The 22,557-nt window shown below is 41.7% G+C and overlaps 1 protein-coding gene across 1 annotated transcript in view; it reads right to left on the bottom strand.

Annotated features, from left to right (window-relative positions):
- The window catches only part of ENOX1 (ecto-NOX disulfide-thiol exchanger 1), a 259,199-nt gene that overhangs the window by 82,808 nt on the left and 153,834 nt on the right, over nucleotides 1-22,557 (bottom strand). Inside the window, exon 9 of the mRNA XM_058548228.1 lies at nucleotides 19,875-19,992. Coding sequence (XP_058404211.1) covers nucleotides 19,875-19,992 — 118 coding nt within the window. The remainder of the gene's footprint in view (nucleotides 1-19,874; nucleotides 19,993-22,557) is intronic.

Below are 22,557 nucleotides of genomic sequence, written 5' to 3'. Positions count from 1 at the left end.
TCCGGGAGGAAGCGAGATTATGTTTCTTGGACTCTAAAAGAAACAAAATCCTAATAATTTCTAACTTAATATCATTTCTCAGTGTATTAAAAATTCAGAAGCTTGAAATTTCCATTCTTTCATTTCTTTTTTTCCTTTTTAGTTCTTTCTGGGACACTGTATTAAATTAAACAGTTTTGAAAATGTGTAATCAAGTTTCCATGATAAAATTTACCCTTGAGAGACTGCACAACAAATCCACTACTCAAATAAGCGTAAGGATTAAAGATAAACTATAGTACGCATCTTTTTGTAAGAATCCCTGAGAAATGCACTGTGTTCCAATAAATGGAATATTTAGCTAAGAGCCACCACATGTGGATTATGAATTTTCAATTAAAAAAAAAAAGAATACAATAAGACACTTTAACTGTAAACTATTCTGAACATAATTAAACCTTCCTTCGGTGATTTTAAAGGCACTGCTGAATCTAGTGGTGCCTCTGGATTATCATTAATTCACTTACCAGTCAACTGTTTATTGAGAAGCCCTGTGCAAGGAGCTGTGGCCTATACAAGGGTAAGGCCAGGGCAGTCATCGATTTATACTTGCTCAGGACTTAGACAAATTTGGTTACTGGGATTTTCTGAATGAATCAAAAATGAAATAACACCATTGGAAAAAGTCTGCTTAACAAGATTAAATCACATTTCAAAAATTAGCACTAGCCCACTAAAATTACCAAAGTGATGCTAGTGTATGAAAATTGATCCAAAGATTAAATTGCACCTCCGAAGAAGAGGTTTAAAGGTATTACAGCACTTCACTGCACCCTTTAGTAGATTCTATACAAACCATTATTCTTTATATTAATTATGGTCGAAGTGACCTCTGCCCCTCTCTCCTCTATTACTTACTCTGTTTCCATGGGAACAGATAATGGCATGCTTAACTTCTTTAAGTAAATAATCTGGTGAAAGCCTTGAAATCTCTCTCTTACCAGCCTGAGCCAGCCTCAGAAAAATAATTAGCACTATATGAAAAATGTAAGTTATTTTGGGTTATGTCCCAGTAAGCTGACAGTATGTTAATATCTTTTTCGTGCTCAGGCAAGATGTAACTAAATAATAAAACACTTTAACATATTGTTTTTAACAATATCTGGATTTCTCAAGAACTGTTCTTCTCTGTGTCTTTGGAAAACTCTGTGTTGAACATCCTCACACCTCAGCTGGGAGGACACTGCTGAACTGGGCATTTCTTTCCTACATGCAAAAAAAGTCTTTTGCAAGGATTTCATCGGCTGCTGCCCAGAGAGGTGGTTGTGCCGATAGGTCCAGGACACAGGATGACTGGAAGGGCCCGAGGCCTGGAGGATATTCCATGATATCTGTTGGCCTTCCAGCCCCAATGGCCTGCTGACTTAGGGACTCTCCAGCTGCATCTGCCTCCCACACTTGGACTCTTCCTGCAGGGCGCCTGGGTGTCCAGGTGCTCTCCTGTGGCAGACACAGCACGCTGGGTGCCCAGCGTCATGCTTTTCTTTGCGTAGTGCAGCGTTGCTCCTGAGAGGTGACGGCCCCAGGGGTTGCCATATGATGATGGAGTGTTCTCACCGATGGATGTGAGGGGGAGTGATGGGTGCCTTCTGCAGTCTCTCATTCTCTTCCTGCTGCTGGAATGGGAACAGGGTCTCTGAATCACCCCATGGAGGAAAGGTGCCCATAGACCAAGAAGATCTGCTTTGGATTCTTCTGTGCCCAAGAAATAAACTCTTGTTGTTGTTGTTGTTGTTAAGCCGCAGAAAATTTGGGACTTATTTATAAAATAGCTGGTGTAACTCTAACCCTGTATTTCCCCAATATCGGCCGGCATCAGTTTCCCCGGTGGGCATGCTGAAATGCATATTTCTGGGTCCTACCCCCAGAGTTTCCAGTTTGGTCTGTCCAGGATAAGGCCTGAGAATTTGCATTCCTCCAGGTTCCCAGGCGGTGCTGATGATGCTGGGGCCGAGACCGCGGCTCAGACCATGGCTCGTTCTTATCACCTGGTTCCTGAACTGGGGTTACGGTTGGCTTGTTTGGTCAAATACGTCTTAAGGAACCACATATGCTTGGCTTGACATTTTGGCTTGATTCCTTGACCTTCTTTTGTATGAACCCCAGGTCCACGCTCTGCACCTGTGAAGGTGGTCCTGTCCCAACCCCATCCCAATGCCCTGAGCACCTTGTCAGGGAGTGAGGGGGAGATCTGGGCAAAAGGTACAGTCACGACTCTGTTTTCCTCAAGTAACAGCAGCAGTAATAGTAATAGCAATAGTAATGGTAACAGTGGTGGTAATAGCTAACAGTTTTTATGTGCCAAGCAGTGTGCTAAGCCTATTATTTGCACAATCTCCTTTCACCCTCACAAAGACATCACATAGTAAATATGATGACTATTTCTATTTTACAGGGCGTGGGACTGAGTTTGAGCGCCACGGAGGTTGCACGGCTGGTTGGAGGTGCAGGGTTTAGACTCAGCAAGTGCAGCTCCGGAACCGATACTCCTTGACGTATCGGGGTGGCCTCAGGGCGGGTAAGTGCTGCAGCCCGAGAGAGGAGGAAACCAGGGACATGACAGTCGTGGCTAATTTGTTCCTAACAGAGGTAAAACATTCCACTCCTGGCTCTGTTTGCTGAGTGTTCTGCTGGAGAGAGGCTTTTCCGTGAAAGTGGAGAGATGACCCTACTTTAAAATAAACACACATATCTCTTCCACAGGAGAAATTTGGGAAAGATCCACATGTAAGTTAAACTCACCCTTCTTGCAGTGTCGAGGCCTGACTCAAACCACTTAGGGCTCTCTCCTTCTGCCCTGTGTCTGTCTCCTCAGAGACACAGAGAATGCCACTAACCACTGAGCTCCCGAGCCTCAGGTGGTTAACAAGTCTCCATTAAGAGAGCTGTGTCCCAGGACTTACGCTGCGCTAGGGACTCCTGAAGGACCAAAGTTAGAGCGCCCACCCCACCCATCTGAATTCATCTATGCTCTGCTTTTGTAAGTGTTCTGTGCCTTCGGTTAGAGTCAAGGTGGCAGAAACCCACCTTCCCATAGACCCTGTCCCCAAGGTCTCAATGGACTAAGGAAGGCCAGAGACAGGGACCGGCCCCACCCTCAGATAACCAGATGAGAGCACTGGGTCCGTGGGCTGCTGCGGCCATCGGTGTCCAGCACATAGTCGGAAAGCATCGTGCGGTGCCTGCCACATGGCCAGTCTGCTGCTGGAGAGCCTGCTATGGTACCAACAAACTATAATCGATCTGCTTCTCAGGAACACCTCTATCACCACAGAAGCAGCAATCTTCCTCAAATTGCTCATGGAAATTCCTTCCACTACACTTTTGCAGGATTATTATCATTACAACTTAGCATTGACATAACATTTTATATTTGCAGTGTGTATTCCAGTCTGCACATTAGCTATTATTAGGGAGAGCTAAACAGAAGCACAATGCAGTGTCTATTTCCATCTTTGTGTGAGGCCAGTGGAGTAACGGTAATTTGGAGAGTGCAGGTAAGCTAGATCCTGTTATTATAATGCTTAAATGTGAGGCTGGAGGCACAAGCAGCAGCAGGTGACTCAGAAAAAAAATCCCCTCCACATAGCTCTTCCTAACAAAGTGGTCTGCACCAGAGGCAGCCACTGTGAGGGGCTGCTGGGCTGCTGACACTACTGACAATTCACATCATGCTGTATGGCTTCTCCATTGACATTATCATCCTCTGATACCTCCCCCCACAACCTCCACTGTCCTCAGAGGAAAATAAGCCAAGGAAAGAGGCACGCTCAGTTCTTGCAATAGCAGGGTAAGTGTGCCATTTAAAATGTAGTTGAAGGATGCTATGTTGGGTGAGCGAGGCCTTGCAAGTCCTCAGGGAAGCACATATGCAGAGACTCCTGCAGACCTGAGCTGAGAGCCTACTCCAGGCTAAGCACGGCCCCCACCTGACCTCAGAAGCTCCCCACCCAGCTGCAGGGAGCACTAACTACACGTATGGACCTAGTAGAAGCCGTGTAGACTGCTCCAGGAGGGGCTGTCCCCACAGTGTGTTGTGGAGGAAGGACCAAGGGAGAGGAGGCTTCTGGCTAGGAAAGGAGAGCTGAGCGAGGGCTCTTTGGTGAAGAAGGTGCGCTGGGCTGGGCTGGGCCTTGAAGTCAGGCTCAGGCTTTGATAAGCTGAAGGGAAGTGGGAGTGGGGCCGCCATACAGTGGAGACCACTTTCACAAAGGACTCGGCAGTCTCCAGAAGGAGACGGTGTGAGGCTGACAGGGCAAGGTCAGTGGAAGGGAGAGAAGAGGAGGCTGGGTTCTTAGGGGCCCCATGTCCGGGCAGCAGGCAATGAAGAGGGGCATTTTCCCTCTACTCTCCCTTTCCTTTTCATTAGACTTCAGTTTTCTCTTTCACTTTCAATCCCTATTTCGATTTCCAAGACACAGGACTACCTTTTTTCTACCCTCTGAAGTCTTCAAAGATTCTTTTTTAGGGTGGGCAGACCTAGATAGACCAAGATAAATCACATAATGACACTGGTTTGCAGGAATAGTTATCCCTCCCTCACAGACGGCGCCCTCCCTTGGGTACAGGACTCCACAGTTGGGGTTTGCTCTGTGTGGCTTCACCCAACTAGTAGTTGGTCTTGTTCAAAGAGAGAAGCTTTAAACAGCGACCCTTCCCCTGAGGGAATTACTCCTCTCATTTCCTCATCTACCTGCAGCGTAAGGGCTGTCACCTCTTTCTCCTCCCAACTTAAAGATTTCTTTTCCCTTTAACAAATGGTCACTTTTGATTTTCTTTAAGAAACCTTCTCCTCAAGAAGTGATGTTTTCCTACTCCTACAAACCCCCCCCCCCACACACATACACACACACGTGAACCGGTGGTTTCTACCACATAAAACACATCCACACTCTGAAATGTGAAATGAAGGTTAGTCCACACCGAAAGTACGTTCTCAGTCCTAGGCATTGCCCTTTGCAGGGAATAGCGACTTTTGCCACAAAGCTTTTATTTTAAAACACCAAATACTTGGGATAACAAAGCTGAGTTGAATAGAAACCTTTTCCTTCTCTCCGTTTTTGTGCCGTATATAAGTTCTAACTATCCAGTCTACCAAGTGGGAACCAAGACTTTGCTTTTAAGCCTAGTGGGAAGTGGTGGGCAGTGACTAGGCTTGGCTGTCCGTGAGGTCTCTTCCCCACGATGCTTATTGCCAGGGTGGAGACTGATTTCTGCACACTTATTTGTGCCTGGCATTAGGACAAAAAGAATCGCCATCCTCTTTAAATATATAACCAAGGTAGGATGACACTGGTATGAACAACTAATCGGTTTCTCAAGGCCAGTATTCCCCAAAGTGTGTTCCACACACAGCCTCCATCTGCCCTACCTTGGTATCTCTAAAATGAGCATTCCTGGACTCCTCCAAGACCCTCTGAATCTGGGTTTCTGGAATGGGGCTTGGGGATATGCATTTCAGCAAGTTTCTAGGGTGATTCTAACGCATGCCAAAGTTTTGGAACCACTTCCCTGGCCTTTAGGGGCCAGATCCCCCATTCCTCATGCTTTCTTTGTAACTTTCTTCCAGTCTTGTATTTCTTTCATTAGTTTTTGACATCTGCTTTCTTTCAGACTTTTCCAACAGCTTCTGTTATTGAAAGAACCTTCTCCTCTCCAGCTTTTACCATCCAACATGGCCTTCTAGGATTCTCTGCCGTCTGCCTTGCTGTCTCACATTTCATTAATCCCTCTAGCTGCTCCTCTCTGAATGCTTCTTACTGCCTCTCCTGTGATGATACTGTGACTGAACGCTTTCATAAATCCTCCAGGCAGTGTCACCAAAACACATTTTTCTGATCTACTAGTTGTTGTTGTGTATCACCTTTCTTTGCAGCCGTATTTCTGGAGACAGTTCCTGCTGCAGCAGGTTTGTGCGTGTACCCAGGAGAGGCCCGGCCGAACCTCTGTGCTCTGTGAGAACCAGTCACCCCTGACCAACGGCCCTCAGACCAGCCTCTCACTGCAGGAGAGGAGGCCCATCCTGTGTGCGCGCTTGCCCCAGACCAGTTGCTAGATCCTCAGAGGCTTTTCTCTTTGGCAAGTGCCCAGGCATCTCTGCTTCCTCTCTCACCACTGATGGATGAGAACAATCCCTGGCTATTCTCCTCGAGTCAGAGAAAAGCAGAGACTCTGTCCTTGGCTCTCATCACATTTTTCTGCATCAGGCCACCTTCATTTTTTCCTTCCTCCCAATTAGACTTTTTTGCATTTAATCAGATACTTCAGAGGCGCCTTGCACACACATGATGAGGGGAATTCTGCACCTGTGTCACGCATGCCATACTTAAATAGACGACCTCCCTTTCATCTCTTCTTTCTTTGATCCTTTATTACTGCGTAAGTCAGTCACTTTCTTTCCACTACACATTTTTATCTTTTACTCCATTTTTATTTTCTTCTTGTTCTCATATTTTATTACCTTACCACAACCTGTTTTTTTCCCCTTCTTTCCCACCTATTATTGACAGCCATCAATCCTCATGTTACATGCCAGTGTTTTTCAATCCTTTGTGCATCAGAATCCCTGAGGAGTATTTTAATAATACTCCTGGGTATTATTAAATATAATAAATGCCTGGGTATTAACCCCCAGGCACTGGTGTTTGTATAAAGCTTCCCAGGTCTTTCTGACGTGCAGCCAGGGCTGTGAACTACTCACTTACACCTCCTGTGATTGCTCACCAGTATCAATTCTCCACATTGTCATGGTACCTGGTATTTGCAAAATGCCACAGAATCCTTTAATTGCTTATTTCTTACAACCTTGAGGAAACTCTCTTAGGATGAGCCTTATGTCAATGCTGAGAGAGCTGAGGCCTGGGGAAGGGACATCATTTGCCAAACCACGCCAGAGACAAAAATAAGATCCTCGAGGGGCCTCTGACCATGTCTGGTTCAGAGTTATTTCTTCACTCTGTTCAGTGACTCTAAACTCTCTCTCCCAGGGACCCCAATTCTCTCTCGGGTAGGCCATTGTCTCAGAGCCTTTCTATTGACTTGACCAAGCAAATGACCCTCTCTTCAAAAGGGCATCAAGGGGAGCTCAGCATTCCTCAGTCAGGCCCAGAAAATGGGAGGGAAACGTGGAAGGAAGCCTCCCCAAAACTTATTTTCAGAACTCTTGATCTCTCATCCATTCAGATGGCTCCAGTTCACATTCTTCAGCTGGACACATCTTCTCATTCATTACTTCTTTTCATCCCCAGAGCTTGAGTGCTACAGAATCCTGCTCCGACAAACCCAGCATTCATCTTCTCTGAGTCCTTGGGCAGGGAAAAGTGCACGTATTTTAAAAACTGTCTGGATGGCTAAATGATAGCAATTTTTCCCTAGGAGAGAGTTGTTCAGATATTAAAACTCGCTATATATTGAGCATGATAAGCTTTCTCACATTCCCACAAAAAGCAGTTTTTGCTCATTAAAATGATTTGCTTTTGGTTTCTGATGAGTATAATTTTTCAGGTGGTAATGTTCTATTCTTACTAGCAACTCCTTAAAAATCCTCTGCAAGTGCTGAAGCCCCAGTTAAGCCCTATTAATCAAACACTAAATGCTTTTAAACAGCTCTACCCCTTTTCTAACTGAGAAATAGAGCTGTTTGGGCAAGTTTATGAGGTGACCTTGATTGAATTAACGAGGTCAGGGATGGAACAGACTTCAAACTCATATTCAATGATTTTAAAGAAATGACTTCCCTCCAATTAAGCAGGAATTACCATGAAATATTTTGTTTCTGAAAGGTTAAAAGAATTCCTCTGAGAAAGCAGCTCTCTTGCTACTGGCTCTTTATTGAACATGAGAGAGAAGGCGCTATAGATAGTTTTATATGAGCGCTTGTTAAAATGGTGTTGATGATCTGGCATCAATTATAATATTCTTTAGGAGCCTAAATGTTATATAGAAGGAGCAAAAAGTCCAAGTGAAGTTTTAATTGCTATTTCAGAACCCCAAAGACTCAACAACTTTCAATTACTAAAATAATTAAGATATATTTTCCATCTGCAATAATTTCAACCTGATTCTAGGGGGAAAAGTTGCAAATGTTACCTTAGTTATTTCTTTGTTGTTCTTCCTTCTAGCTCCACCTTTCACCTTGCCATAGTTGCCCATCGTTTAATGACCTGAAAGAACGTGCCATTTTTCCTACTCTAACGAGTAACATAGAGTCTCTGACATCTAATTATGGAAGCAGGATTCCACAGACGAGTGAGGAGGGACTGGACACACGTGGTGGTTTGGGGACTATTGGGTGTCTCCGAGGAGCAGTAGACCTGAGAGTAACACCAGTCATGCTGTTCTGCATCCCACATTTCTGCTCCTTTCAACCTCAGAGAGTTGTGTAGACATGGATTATACACAGCGGGGAGGCAGAGGGGTATTAGAGAGAGAGAGAAGAAGGTTTAAAGCCACATGCCAGTTATAAGACTTGGGGCAAGTTAGTAAACCTCCATTAGACCTCAGGGTCCTCATCTGAAAAACATGGACAGTACTGTGAAGGTTAAATAGATAATACGTTTTCTTTTTTCAGGCTAAGCTGAAAAAACATCCTTCAACAGATTAAAAATTAGTTCTTCCTAGTTTTAATTTCCTATGCATTCATTTAACAAATTCTTGTCGCCTACTGTGTACAATGCAATGTGCTGGCCATTCAATGAGGAAAAGATCTTGAACTACACTTTAAGGAGCCTATGGGGTGGAAGGTCCTTCCACCTCAGCATGTCTGCACCCTATTTGGTTAAAACAAACAAACAAAGAACTAAACAAAACCTTCTCCAGGGATAAAACAGAGTTCAGATTAACAGATTTACACAACTTCTCAGATACTCTCAGCTCTCACAGTTCTGTATGTTGGAGTTTATCTGCTAGTTTTGGGTGTGGCGTCTGAGAGTACAGACAACAGACACCCTATGGACCCATGATCCAATGTTATTCCAAGGAAAGGAGAACTCAGATGATATGCCACTAGGATTTTCAAAGTAGACAAACAATGCTTTCAGATCAAAGACTGAGTCTCAATTAGTCTTATAAGACTTTGTTTGCTAATTTTTCCCCTTAATCTGGCACTGCAAGACAAACGATATCATGGTCCCATACACGTTGTAAGAATTCACTGAATATTTGTGGTTTTAATTTTATCACTGCCTTGTATTATGACATTGCCTAAGACAATTCATGGAGGCAAAGAGCTAAGGATAGAGAAATGGATGGCTTTAGGATGCTCAGATTATATACACTATACCAGAAAAGTCTAGGATAGCAGATGGAGACACTTCTTAAACAACTGACTGGTAAATCACAAAAAGAAGAATGAAATCGCTTATCTTACCTCCAAAAGATTAGCCAAATATGTGTTGTCACTTAAGTTGTGCCTGAAAACTTGTAATTCAAAAAATACTCAATATAAACTTGCAGAATTTATTCATCATTCCAGCTAATTATTGTTGGGGCTAAAAAAACCACATTTTTTCTCATCAATTTAGAACATAGGGTGGGGAAGGAGAAGACATATTACTTCTAAGATCTCTTCCAGATCAAAACTTCCCTGAGTCTGTGCATCTCAATAAGACTGATATTACTGTAGATGCTCTCCTTCAGACTTTTATTTTTAAGATTTATTGAGAGATACATCTCATAAAGAAAAGCCTCAGGAACAAGGAAGCATGAAGAGCACTTCAATAAGTCTTGAAATTAGATGGGAGTCAATAAACTGTGATCTTCAGGTAGGCTCTCCCAGGCCCCGGGGATGCAGAGGAGCATGGGATGAGATAGGAAATCAAAGGGCTAATATTGTAGCTCAGATCATTCCAGATCAACCATCAAGTCTGTGCCTGTGTTTTGAGAAATAGCTTTATTTTCTCTTTACCTTCGTGGAGAGTTAGGGAATGGAAAACATGGGTTGTAACAGTGTGTGTGGTTTATCAAAGGAAATGCATGACATGGCATTGCTCCTTCCCAATGTACTTCACCTCTTCAAAGCATTTCTTCTTCTTGCCTAAAGCCATAGAGCAGATTGTTTTTGAGGAAATAAATATCACTCAGCTAGAAAAGGGATTGAGCCAATTTCCTGAATATTTTTAAAAGCTGGCATTTCTGTTGGAATGGGCTTAAAAACAGTTTGCTGGATGCACTGTCTGTGTTGAAGCCAATCTCTTTCTAGTTAGTAGAAAATACAAAAAACAATGGGGACACTAAGCATAAGCCCCAGTCAGCTTTGTCTGGATTAACATTTTAAGGTAATAAATGTCTCCAGTCTAGGTTTGACTCCAAATGGCATCATGGTGCCATGAACATAGCAAGCATTCAAAATCCTTAGTTGACTTTATTTGGTTACTGACTCTTACGATGCTACTTAAGGCATTTGAGGAATATTCTGGAGCTTTTTTCTCCCACAAAATTCAGTGGTACAATGAAAAGTCATTAGCCTGGAAAGAAGGAAATTAGTATTGAGTTCTAGACTTTTCACTTATTATCTTGGGCAAATAACATAACTTCTCAATATGGGACTGCACATTCCTGTTTGTGAAAAAAGGAGGAGGTTGTACAGATGATTTCTAAGGGTCTCTTCTGCATGTGAAGAGACTCATTATTGCCAATCTCCCTGTGGGTAAGAACTCAACGTGTCTGCCTGGTTTAGAACTTGGATTATTTCTTGGATCTTTAATAGTTATGCAAATATGATCAGCCCTTGGAATAGGAAATTGTAATATGATGTAGTCTGGGAAGGTAAGCATTTCATAGCAAATTAAATGCGGAAATTCCCTAATTTAAAGCAAAAGAAGGAAATTCAATAAACTTCCATCATCTGATACTAGTTACCGTTTGTTACTACTTTTGACTCTCCTGAATGATTGGAAATGGTCACGTCATATTCTCCCATCAATATGAACCTTACCACAGATTCTCCTAAGTAATTTTAAAATTAACATTTATTGTAGTTTAATTATTAAAATAATACATGTACATAATGTGGAAATTTTTGAGATGCATAAAGAAGAAAACAAAAATCACCTGTAATCACACCATCTAGAAATAATCACTCTGACTATTTTGACCTATATCCTTACAGATGTTCCCCTAACATAAAAATTATGAACATAACACATACACAAACACACAAGTGGAATGATCTGTACATTGATTTGTAACTGCTTTTAACACTTAGCAATACACTGAGAATCTTCTCTCATGCCATTATACAGTCTTCTAAAACATGATGTTTTTCAAGGCTGCTTATGGATATATGATTAATTAACCAATAACCTAGTGTTAGATATTTACAGGTTTCTATAGTAATTCTGATCATTGAAAATTTAGGTAATTGCCTCAAATGGCAATGACCCATCATGCCCCAGGGGAAAGAAAGGCCTCTGGGACACAGCAGCTCTAGAAGTTACAGTGGGTTCATTGAAGAACCTGCAACACCCTGCCTGAAGCACTATAATTAATGGACTCTGTCATGCGACTTCGGCTCCAGACATGTTTCTCCTTACTTCTTTGCTAGTGATAAGGAGTCTAAAATAAAACTTCCCTTCTCTGGCCACTTCCCAGAAGCCTTCACACATTGTGTCCTGGAATTGGGGAAGAGTTGAGTTGGTGGCGCTTGGTCCCTCTCTGGTATCAAGGACATTCATCCAAGTAAAAGAGAAGGGTCTCTAAACCATTTAGATATGGGAGAGCTTACTATGATGATAATTTTTAAATTGCTATAAACTTCAATTTCCAGGGCTTCTAAGTATAAGTAACATATCCTGGCAGGTGGAATTTCTGAGAAAGGGAAGAAAGTAATTACTTCTTTCAATGACTTTTTTCATTAGTTATGTGGCACTAACTGTGCATGGCTAACTGGAATTCTACAGGATGTCCTCTTGTCCTCACTTTCTGTATTCATCATCTTCAATTAACGAAGCTTATGGGCAGCAGTGTTAAGAGTCAAGGTATAATAACTTTATGTCCCCAACTGTGTTTTGATGAACAATGCAGTGTGAAAGCATAGGAGAATTAGGACAATGATGTTCATAAACAGTACATCACAGTGCTAAGAAGCTGGTAGCAGCATATGTTTTAATATGGTCTGGTATTGATTCTTTTGGCCAATGTCCCACTTGAACAGTGTTATAGTCGCACTTTAAAATTTTAGATGGGGAAGCACAGAAGAAAATCAATAGATACTCTTTCCACTACCAACAGGCTACCTATCTACAGCTTCTCTGCTGCACTCACATTTAAGGAACATAAAAGATGCTTTGGGGAGGCCTGGTCCAGTTATCAGGCTTTTAATAACCTCAGGTATCCACTCTGACCACCTCGAAGATTATAGCTTCAACTCCTAAAGGTTCACGAGAAAGAGCCCATGATTCAGAAAGGATACACACTCATTTGCTCTATATTTTCTATTTCATTAACATATAAAAAAGGACACTTTAAAAAAAAAAACATTCGGGGCTGGCCCAGTGGCGCAAGCGGTTAAGTGCGCGCACTCCGCTGCACCTGCTCAGGGTTTGCCGGTTTGGATCCCGCTTGTCAAGCCATGCTGTGGCAGCGTCCCATATAAAGTAGAGGAAGATGGGCACGGATGTTAGCCCAGGGCCAGTCTTCCTCAGCAAAAAGAGGAAGATTGGCAGATGTTAGCTCAGGGCCGATCTTCCTCACACACACACACAAAAAAACATTCACTTGTTACACAAGGAGACCTGTCTACAACAAAATCATGTAGAATTACTGTTTCTCAGCTTTAAAAAATACATAGAAAAATGCTTATATAGTTAAGCTGTGCAGGAGGAAAAAAAATTAGAAACCAAACAGTCTTTTGTAGTGTTCTAACACAGTTTTATTTTCTTCTTTCATTATTCTTAATCATTCGATTTTCCAAAATGACCAGGTATTATTTTTTATATGAAAAACATTTTATTTTTAAAATGTTATATGCTGCTGGAGGGCAATGAGCTGATCTACTAAAAGTGTTTTCTATAAACATCAATAGAATCACAGATGAGTACTACAAAAATTACGTCAATGTTGAAAAGGATAATCCCTTTTCATAATCAGAAATTCCTACTATCATTTACAAACTAAAAGGAAAAATTAGGCTACTAAGGAATTCTTTCCTATGTTTAGGAAAGAAAAATAAACAAACTTACCCAGATTTTGTCATCTACACTCCCTCGAAAATATTCTGATTTTTTCTAGAAGTTGCACAAAGCACGCTTAAATTCCAACAACACTGTGTTAATTTTGCTCAAATGCAAGCTGAAAACATATTTTAACATCCTGTCAAAATGAGATACTAAGAGTGTCTATAAAATGACACTAAAATAAATGTAAATTTAGATTGCTGTTACAAGTGGCTGCCTGGCTCTGGGAAGATGTTAGGTTGCTATAGTATTTTCCATAGCAACTTTGCATCTTATTACATAAATATTCCCTCAGTGTCCTTACAGCCTGCTAAGAAAACAGAATTAAATCTACTCTCCTATGTAACGATCCTGCACCAAATCTTATCAGAATGAAATGCCCAGAAAACATAATAAACTGTAATCTAGATAATGGTGTTCCTGGCAGTTAAGAGGCATCAGAGCACCGCGGCTCTGCCATGCTGTGACCTCACGCTGCTCACTGGCCATTTGTCTACAATCTTCCCAGGTCAAGGTCTCCTGCAGTTCTCCCTTTCTGAACACTGGCTGTTAACTTCCTCACTTTTCTCCTCTGCCTGCCAACTGCCCGTCAGCTCTAGCCCTTCACAGGCTCCAGGGGCTCATGTCACTAGGCAAGAAGCCAGGGCTTAACACAGCCAGAGTCTGCTCTGCAAATGCAGCTGGAAGCATGTGCTGGGCTGTCATACAGGAAACCATTCAGAGAACCCACCTAGCTCCAGGCTAGTATGGACCAGGCGTGGACTGTTTGAGAACCTCAGCGAGGGCTCCACTGGGTTTTATGGAGGTGCAGCACAGTTGAGCAGTTAGAGTATCAGGGAAAATCCATGGTCTCCTAGACACAGTGTGGTTTCAGCAGAACGAATCAATTTTACATGAAACACATGATTATGGAAAATTTGTGCATATATGAGAGAGATGTCAGGAATATGGCATTGTCGGGTGCCACATAAAAATGAAATTTTAAGAGGGCTAAGCTGAAAGCCAGTTTAGGCTCCAAATGTGAATTTACTAAACAGACACACACAGTCTGGGTGGGCAGAAGGAGGGCATGCATTACAAAGGAATCCTACACTACAGGATCAATTTAATAGCTGCTGTCTCTTGCATTTAAAAGGTACAGCAATTTACAAAAAGAAATGATTTCTATACTTTTCAGAAACATGTCTATTATGAAAAGGAAACTGTAACTGTACATGAAAGCAGAGAACTGAAAAATCTACCCCAAATAAACATTTATTTGAATTTCTTTGGCAAGATTGGCAAGATATTTTTAAAAAGGAACAGAGAAAAGGCCTTCCTTATAAATGAAGCTCTATTTCAAGAGTATAGGAATGAAGCAGGCTACTCAGCCCACCTCGGACGATCTATTACATCATCGTCAAGCCATATTAGTTTTAGTCAATCACGTTTCTTTGTTTGGCATTTGGGTTCCCAGAAGACATTCTGTTGTGGTTGAAAATACAATGCAAGTCTTGAAGCCTGTGGTTGCTGATGGACGTACCCCACTGCTCTGCTTCTCCTTCAGGTCATTACATGTGAAAACAGAAGTCTACACACAGCTTATCCTTCCATGCTTCCTCTCACCACTGCTGCTCCTGCCTTTGGGGTCTGTTGGTGCAGGGAGCTCAGCCCCTGGCATGTGGCCTCAGACTGCGCCATCTCACTTTCCACGTCTGAATGCTCTTGTCCCTCTGCTGAGCTCTGAGCAATCGCACAGTAAGTCTGCTTAGACCACATTCAATGTTTCCTCAAAGGAAGTTTCTACCAGCTTCGAGTGATGCGGCCCCCTTCAGTTGGCCCCCTGTTGTTGGTCGGCTGCGGGACCCTGGTCTGGCACTCAACAGCCCCTTCCTTCTGCCCCCAGGCTGGTGCTGGGGGCAGCGCTGAGCCTCTCCTTAGGCTTGTGCCTGACTGGAACCTCCTTGTCTTTCAAAAGCACTCTCATGCAGGAAATACACAAAATCAGGAAAACAAAGGCAATCCTGGTGTTCAAAGAGATCAAGCAGATAGCCAGAGAGAGCCTTCTTATAAGTTTATTCTAACCTAAAGCTTCCAGCTACATATAAAACTACTCAGACAGAATAGTGCTAATTCCAGCTGAACTTAATTATGAGTCCCTAATTTGACTCAGTTGGCTAAAAGATTTGGAAAATCCTTGTTTGATTTATTGAAATAAAAAAAAAAATCTGTACCTATGCTGTGGTGAGTTTCCATGGAAAATTCATAACCCAGAACATACTCTTCATAATTAAAAGAGTGTTTGCTCCTATAAAGGGCTCAGAGTTTAAATGAGGTATCATTAAAATCCAAGAACATTCGTTTGTGCACTGTGGAATGGTTTAGGGTTGCCTATTAAGAAAGAGATGTTTTAGTTTTACCCCTCCAAAATGTGTTCACTGTACAATGTACACTCACTAAATATTGGATGAGGTACATACACTGGATAGTGATGTTTATTTTGGTAACTGAATTTAAATTAACGGCTTTAGAACATATTTGGTATTAGGCACTGTATTTTTATTAATTTAAAATGTTTATTTCTTCTCTTTAAAAAAGTGTCTCATGCCCTTGAGGGCAGGGTAGACTGTGTCTAACCCTCTCCATATCCCCTGGGTCCACAGTGCCTTGAACACAAAAAGGTCCTTGACAAATGTTTGTGGATAATTAGAACGATGCTGAGTTTCAATTCCCTGGGCCATAGCCTGTTCAGCATGTGGCACCTAATTTTGTATGTATAAAAGTTCTGAACATTTTGGGGAAATGAATCATCTTTGTTTAAACATGCTTCTTAATGCTTTCCATTTAAATTTAATTAGAGCAAATGTTCTTAGGGTTACCATCTTCCTATTAACTTATGGGACAATGGTATCAAAACAGAAAGAGGAGAAGAAGGGGAATATGCAACTGAAGTCAGCAAACTTGTATTGAGCACTTACTTGGTGAAAGGCCCAGGGCCAGATGCTGGAGGATGACTAAGATAAGAAGCAGTTACCAGTTACTGAGTACTTCTGTGCTCAACGTAGCAAGTACAGTCTAAGTACAGTGGGGAGGGCTTTACATGCATTGACTCATTTAACTCTCACAATGCTGACACTAATCAAGTTCTGCCATGCGGGGCCTTATGATCTAGGACAGACTTCCTCTTTTCCTTGCTTTCTTCCTGGGCACTCCTGCCCCACCTCCACTACCAACCTGGAGGCAGGGAGGAAGGGGAAGAGGGTGAGGAAGGGAGAAGGAGACGGGGAGGGGGAGAGGGAGACGGAGGAGCAAGAATAGATCTGGCTTTTCAAGTTTGGCTTGATTCCAGTAGGAGGCAGACTGTGCAACAATAAATTTGAATTTTTATCAAAAATTATCTTCACAGGATTTGGAGCAGGATGCCAATCTTCTTGAATGAATGCTTCGATACGTCTGTCTTGATTTTCAAATGTATTAACAAAACTCATTTTCATTTTTATCAGCATTTTAGTTTTGCTCCAGCAAACTCCTCTTCCCTTTTTTAAGAGTCAACTGATGAGGAACAGTGAGCTGCCTGCCCAGAATTATGTTGTAGTTACAGCAGTCCTGGGGAATGCTAGCCAGACACACTGTAAATTATTATATGTGATAAAAAGCAAAAGTACAATGAAATTTTCTTCATAACTAGAAAAGCAGAGATATATTGGAAAACTTTGATTTTCTTAAAAAAAAAAAAAATCAAACCCAGGTTATCATACAAGTCCTCACATAATAAATTGTGCCTCTTCTGGAAACCAAGCAAAGTCAGTTCTCTCCATTTCCCCCTCAGAAATAAACCTGTGCATGTTACTGTTTGTTCTAGGAGGGAGATGAGAGCAAAGCCAACACCAGTGGACCAAACTCAAGCATCTTGTGGGAGGTGCGGCCTCACCACAGTCCTGGCACAGGCAGGAGATTCCTCCCTGGAAATTCCAAGAATTCTTGAGTCAGCTACTGCTCAGGAGGTCTGAGGCAATATCTCACTGTTTTAGCAGAAAAGAAAAGGGCAAGAGATTCTTTGAAAGATAGAGAACTTTACTTCTGTTTCAGCATTTGGCAATTCCCCAGTCAGTGAATTAGAGCGCTATATTTTAAGATGCCTGCTCATAGGTGACTGACGATGCAAATCTGCACCTAAAACGAGTGACATGTCACCTAACGAGAAACCACTGAAAGATGTGTTTCCCTCAGGCTAAACAGCCTGATCCCTCCTTCAAGCAGCAGTTCCCACGGATCCCTCTGAGGCTAGGTTGAAAGACTAGATGGGAATTCTTGCTGTCAGACTGTGTCCCCGAATATGCACGGCTGAAAGAGAAACGCCTGCCTGACTTTTGGCAGGATCTTCAGGGCCCAGTGGAATAAAAAAGGTTAGTTGCCTTCCCTTCCCTCTAATCAGTCCTGAGCTTTCCTCATAAACCACACACTTCCTTGTCTGGCTCATCTCATTTTGAAAAGCACGAAAAAGACTCTGAACTCCTTGGGGCCTGGCATTGGAACTCCAGTTCTTTCGTCTCTTCCCTCAGCACTCGCTATAGAACATGCGCTGTGTTGTGTTCATTAATTCTGCTGACCAAGTAACAAGCCTGGCGGAAGTTTCTAAAAGTTCAGGTCCTCCTTCAGGCTCTCATCAGATGCTTGGGGAAAAACCAAGAGAGGTGTGGGAAGAGGGCTCTTAGTCAAACTTCCAGAGAGGACCTTGTGGTCCCCGCCGAAGGGAGAGGTCCTTGGCATCTCTGTGCATTCTTCTGCAGCAGAGACAAGGCACTGATCCTGCAGGTACAAGCTAGCTGCCATATCTGTAAAGTCTCCTCTGTGATCCTACTGTTCTAAGTCATGATTATTCTTGTCCTATCCCAAGTACACTATGAAATTATACACATTTCTTACTTGGGAAATCGACAGGTTGTTTAAAAAGAAACATCACTCTCAAAATTAAAAAAAGCCACAGATTCAAACCAGAATTTGTGATAGACTCAATTGTTTTCTTCTACACCTACCTTATAAGGATGTTAAGATCCAAGTTTCATATAAACTTGCCCCTCATCTAGAAACTTCAAAAATGATGAAAGCTTTTTTGAGGACAAAAATTTTTATTTATTTATTGGAAAATCTCATTGAATTTAAGAAAATCACACTAAAACTTGCTCTTTTCTTTTGATCTATGAAGGTTTGCAGAATAGAAATGCTGGAAGGAAGGAGTTTCCTCAAGTAATCAAATCCAAACCCAATAATCAAGCAGTCCTGAGAAATCGATATCAGCTTAATAAGAGACATACACTGACACATAAAATGCTAGCTTCGTTTTTCAGACAAAGGATATATGGCTTCAACAAACAGTGGCATGGTGCCTTCTTTTATGCTAAGCTTCTAAAAGATTTAAATGAATGGAATTTGAGGATGAAAGAGAAATTTTCTAAGGCAGTGGTTCTCAAACTTTAGCATGCATCAGAATTCCCTGGAGGGCGCAAATCACAGATTGCTGGATGTCATCCCCCTCCTCCACCTCCCCTAGAGTTTCTGATTCAGTAGGTGTTGAGTAGGGTCCAAGAATTTACAGTTCTAATAAGTTCCTAGGTGATGCTGATGTTGCTGGACTGGGGATCACACTTTTAAGAACCACTGCTCTAAGGAAATTAAAATCCCTTCTGTATATGCCTGGACACAGGCGTTTTTTCTATGATCATCATTTATGCCTCTGGCATTCTCTTCTAAAGTCCTGGAGAAACAGAGCATTCTGACCACTTTGCAATCTTGATGACCTGATGATTCTGGAATCTTGATTTTGGCTTCTAATAATGAATTAGCAAAGATCCTCTGTTCCTGGTCACCTGAATCTTTCTGTTAAAAAGCCTGAGACAGGTTGAGTGTTTTATTCACTGGTACATATGAGGAGACAGATCAAATCTATGCCAATCCTCTAATTTTCTTTTTTGACAGTGGTGGCAATTGTGGTTCTTCCCAGGCCCTTAGACAACTCTCTTCCCCTAGGACAAGCAGTCTCCCTTGGTGTCTCCTAGGTTTGAGTGAGCATTTCCATTGCCTGCTTTTACAACACCAAGGGATTTACATGTAATTTCAGGAGAGACTTTTAAATCAGCATCTCAGATTAGGGAGAGCACAGAAAGCAAGGTTCTCTCTATGCTTCTCTCCTTTTTACAACTCAAAGGGTGATGCCCCTTTCCTAGTATCAAATGGGGCCACCTCTCTGGTTATAGGTTAGGTAAAGTTTATTGGAAGTCTAATTCTCCAGCACATTGACTCAGAAGCTTAAAAGCTTCTTTAGGGATTAAACAATTCCCATGTAAGAAGTACACTGACTGAAACCAAATTTTATTTGTATTTCAGCACCAGCAGTGGCTGCCATACTCTGGAAAAGGATTTTTATGGGAACAGGCAAATATCTCTGAAAAAAGTATAATGGCCCCAGACCTACATACAGAGAAACAACTGGAGCAATTTAAATCACTACATTCCTAAGAAGGAGTTTCAAGTTCTATTAATAAAAGGCAGAGTCACTCAAAGATGAAAGTTTAGTATAACTCACATAAGAGTGAGTTATGTGGCCATTTCCCGATACGTATGCCCCATCGAAGATTAGGAAGATCGTTATGATATCTCTTGGGTATGTGGCAGTTATAGCATTACCTGATTCATCGACTCTCATTTTTTTAGTAGGGCTGTCACAATTCTCATCATCTGACATTTCCATTTCTTCTTCTCGGCGGATGCCCATGAGCTGCTCACTCTGAGCGTTCCGGAGCTCCTGAAAGTAGAGGATACATAAACATCAGAGTCACAGACACACATCAACATACCTCTTCCCAACGGTCTTTCGGTGTATTACGACTGACATATGAACACTTAGAATCTGACGTTTTTATCTCTCAGACATTGCCCTACCTACCAGGATGAAGTTCTGAGGGGTATGTGGGAGTGGAAAGACCCAGGGATTTGGTACCAGACTTGGGATAAATCCCTGCTCACCAATGACTAGTCAAGGGCTCTTTAGCAAATTATTTAATTTCTTGAGTCTCAATTTCCTCATTTGTAAAAAAAAGGGGATTATAGCATCCACCTAGTAGGGCTGCTGTGAGGATTACAGAGAAATACCTATTCCCACGACTGACATGTAAGAGGGACTCATAACTAACGATCAGAAACAAGAGCAATGAAATTTTTAAAAGGCCTGATCTACCACTCACCCACTGTGTAACTTCAGGAAAGTTTCGTCATTCTCTTAGCCTCAATTTACTCACTGGAATATTGTGATAATAATAGTTTTGACGATAAAATAAGTTAATGCATGTAAGATACATAGCATCATGCTTGGTTTGCTAAGTTGATAATGTTGACCCCTAGTATTCTTCGTGCAAAATAGTGTCCCTGCATGTGTGTATGTGCCTGTGTGTGGTCACACACACACACACACACCATTCAGATATCCAAATGGTAAAATTCAAAGATGTTGGAAGACAAAATAAAAGCAGATGCCTTCTTTTTTGGTGTTGCATATTATTTAGTAGGGTTTATTGTTTTTGTTGTGATGGCTATTTTAGCATTGCTTTAAGATCCTAGAATCATATCTTACTTTCTCCACTTACTAGAGGAATGAGTGAAGTCAAGGCATTTAATTTCTTTGACCTTTTGTCTACTCACACATAAATGGGGAACAGTAGTAATACAAGGCTGCTGAATGCAAGAGTGTATGAGAAAAATCATTGTAAAAAGTTACACAGTAAATTTTTTACTACCGTGCCTAGAAATCGAGATGCTGTAATTGTTTATGTTAAATAATTATATTATTTTATATCAAGCTGTATATTTTATATTTGTGAATCCTTATCCATTCTGTTCTCTTACATGTACTATCCTCAAAAAAACAAAAACAAAAACAAAAAAAAATGGAGAAAGAGCTGCATTATTCTTTTTTTCTCCCATTTAAATTGAAGTCTCTAAAGTCACATACTTAAAATAATTCACTTTATAATAAATAAATCTATGAGTAACAATAAAACTACATTACAACACGTAATATATTAATGGCATGACTTTAAATATAGTTCTAGTGCCCACTAGATGGATGTGCATATATTATTCTGGGTTATAGGTTCTCTCAATTCTCGTCTTTCCTAGCTCACAGATTTTAACTGTAGCATGATGGAATGGATATTATTTATTATTGCTAACAGTATTTGCACAGTCAACTCTGAACCCTGGGAATCACTATTGCAGAGGCCAGGGAAAGGGGGAGGCAGAGGCAAGGTCCCTGGGACAGGGACACCCATCACAGGGAGTCCTGAGAGGCCACGGGATGACAGGCAAGGCCTCCTTAGTTGACCGTGCCACCTAGTAGAAAGAGGTGTCAATTTCGCCTTAAATAAGGACACTGGGTCTTGGAGGCAGATGTCACACATGATTAGCAGGGAAGTTTTTAGGTTGTGGACAGCTAATTTTTCTACTGACAAAGAGCCCAATTCCCAAAGAGATGGCTTGAAAATACTTGAAACAAGGAAAAGTCAAGTAGAAAGAATAAATGAGGCTCAAAGAGCCTGTTGTTTAGTCCCCACAATTAAAGACATACTGTAGCTGTTCTTGTGGGGAAAGGTGTTGGAAAGGAAGAAACTGGAGGGGAAAAAAAAAGCTGAGGGTGTTTCCACAGGGTGCTTCTGGTTCAGCAGTAAATCAGCAGTACACTCTAATAAATCTGTAGAGGTGTTGCAGATAATTAACAGATGCTGTACATGGGAACGCAGAAAAAAATCAAACCAATTATCAAGCTTATATGCAACTGAGAAATCATCCACAACGTTAAATTACCAACTGGTATTTAATCAATTAAGCGACATGGAGGAAAGAAAATCAAAGGTAATTTAGAATTCTATTTCCTAGTTTATTAAAAGAGGTGGTGGGAGTGGAAGGGAGGGACAAAGACCCTTTACAGGAGCCCCTTTCAGGACTGCATCCATTTCTACCTCCCTGTATGTACACAGCAAAGCAAGCAGGCTTTCTTGCAACAAAGCTGAAAGCCTTGGCATGTCTTGCTCAGCAACAGAAAGGACAGCCCCAGCAGGGGGAGGCAGGCTGGGGGAAGGGGATCAGACATGGTAGGAAGCATGATGGAGATCAATAACTGATACTCACTGACACTCACATACTAATGCCAGCCTTTTTATGCCAAGGTCTATTCAGCATCATGCCACTTGCCTTTCTCAACATTTCCTTTTAATCATGTTCGGTTTTTAGGTGAAGGAAAAAAATATATAAACAATTCATAGACAGATCATCCCCAAATCTGAATTATAGTTTATGGCTTCCACTTTGTGTTTTC

This window comes from Diceros bicornis, chromosome 9 (assembly GCF_020826845.1).
Source record: "Diceros bicornis minor isolate mBicDic1 chromosome 9, mDicBic1.mat.cur, whole genome shotgun sequence".
NCBI lineage: Eukaryota > Metazoa > Chordata > Mammalia > Perissodactyla > Rhinocerotidae > Diceros > Diceros bicornis.
Note: the sequence above shows the minus strand (reverse complement) of the source record. Positions and strands in the feature narration are given on the sequence as shown.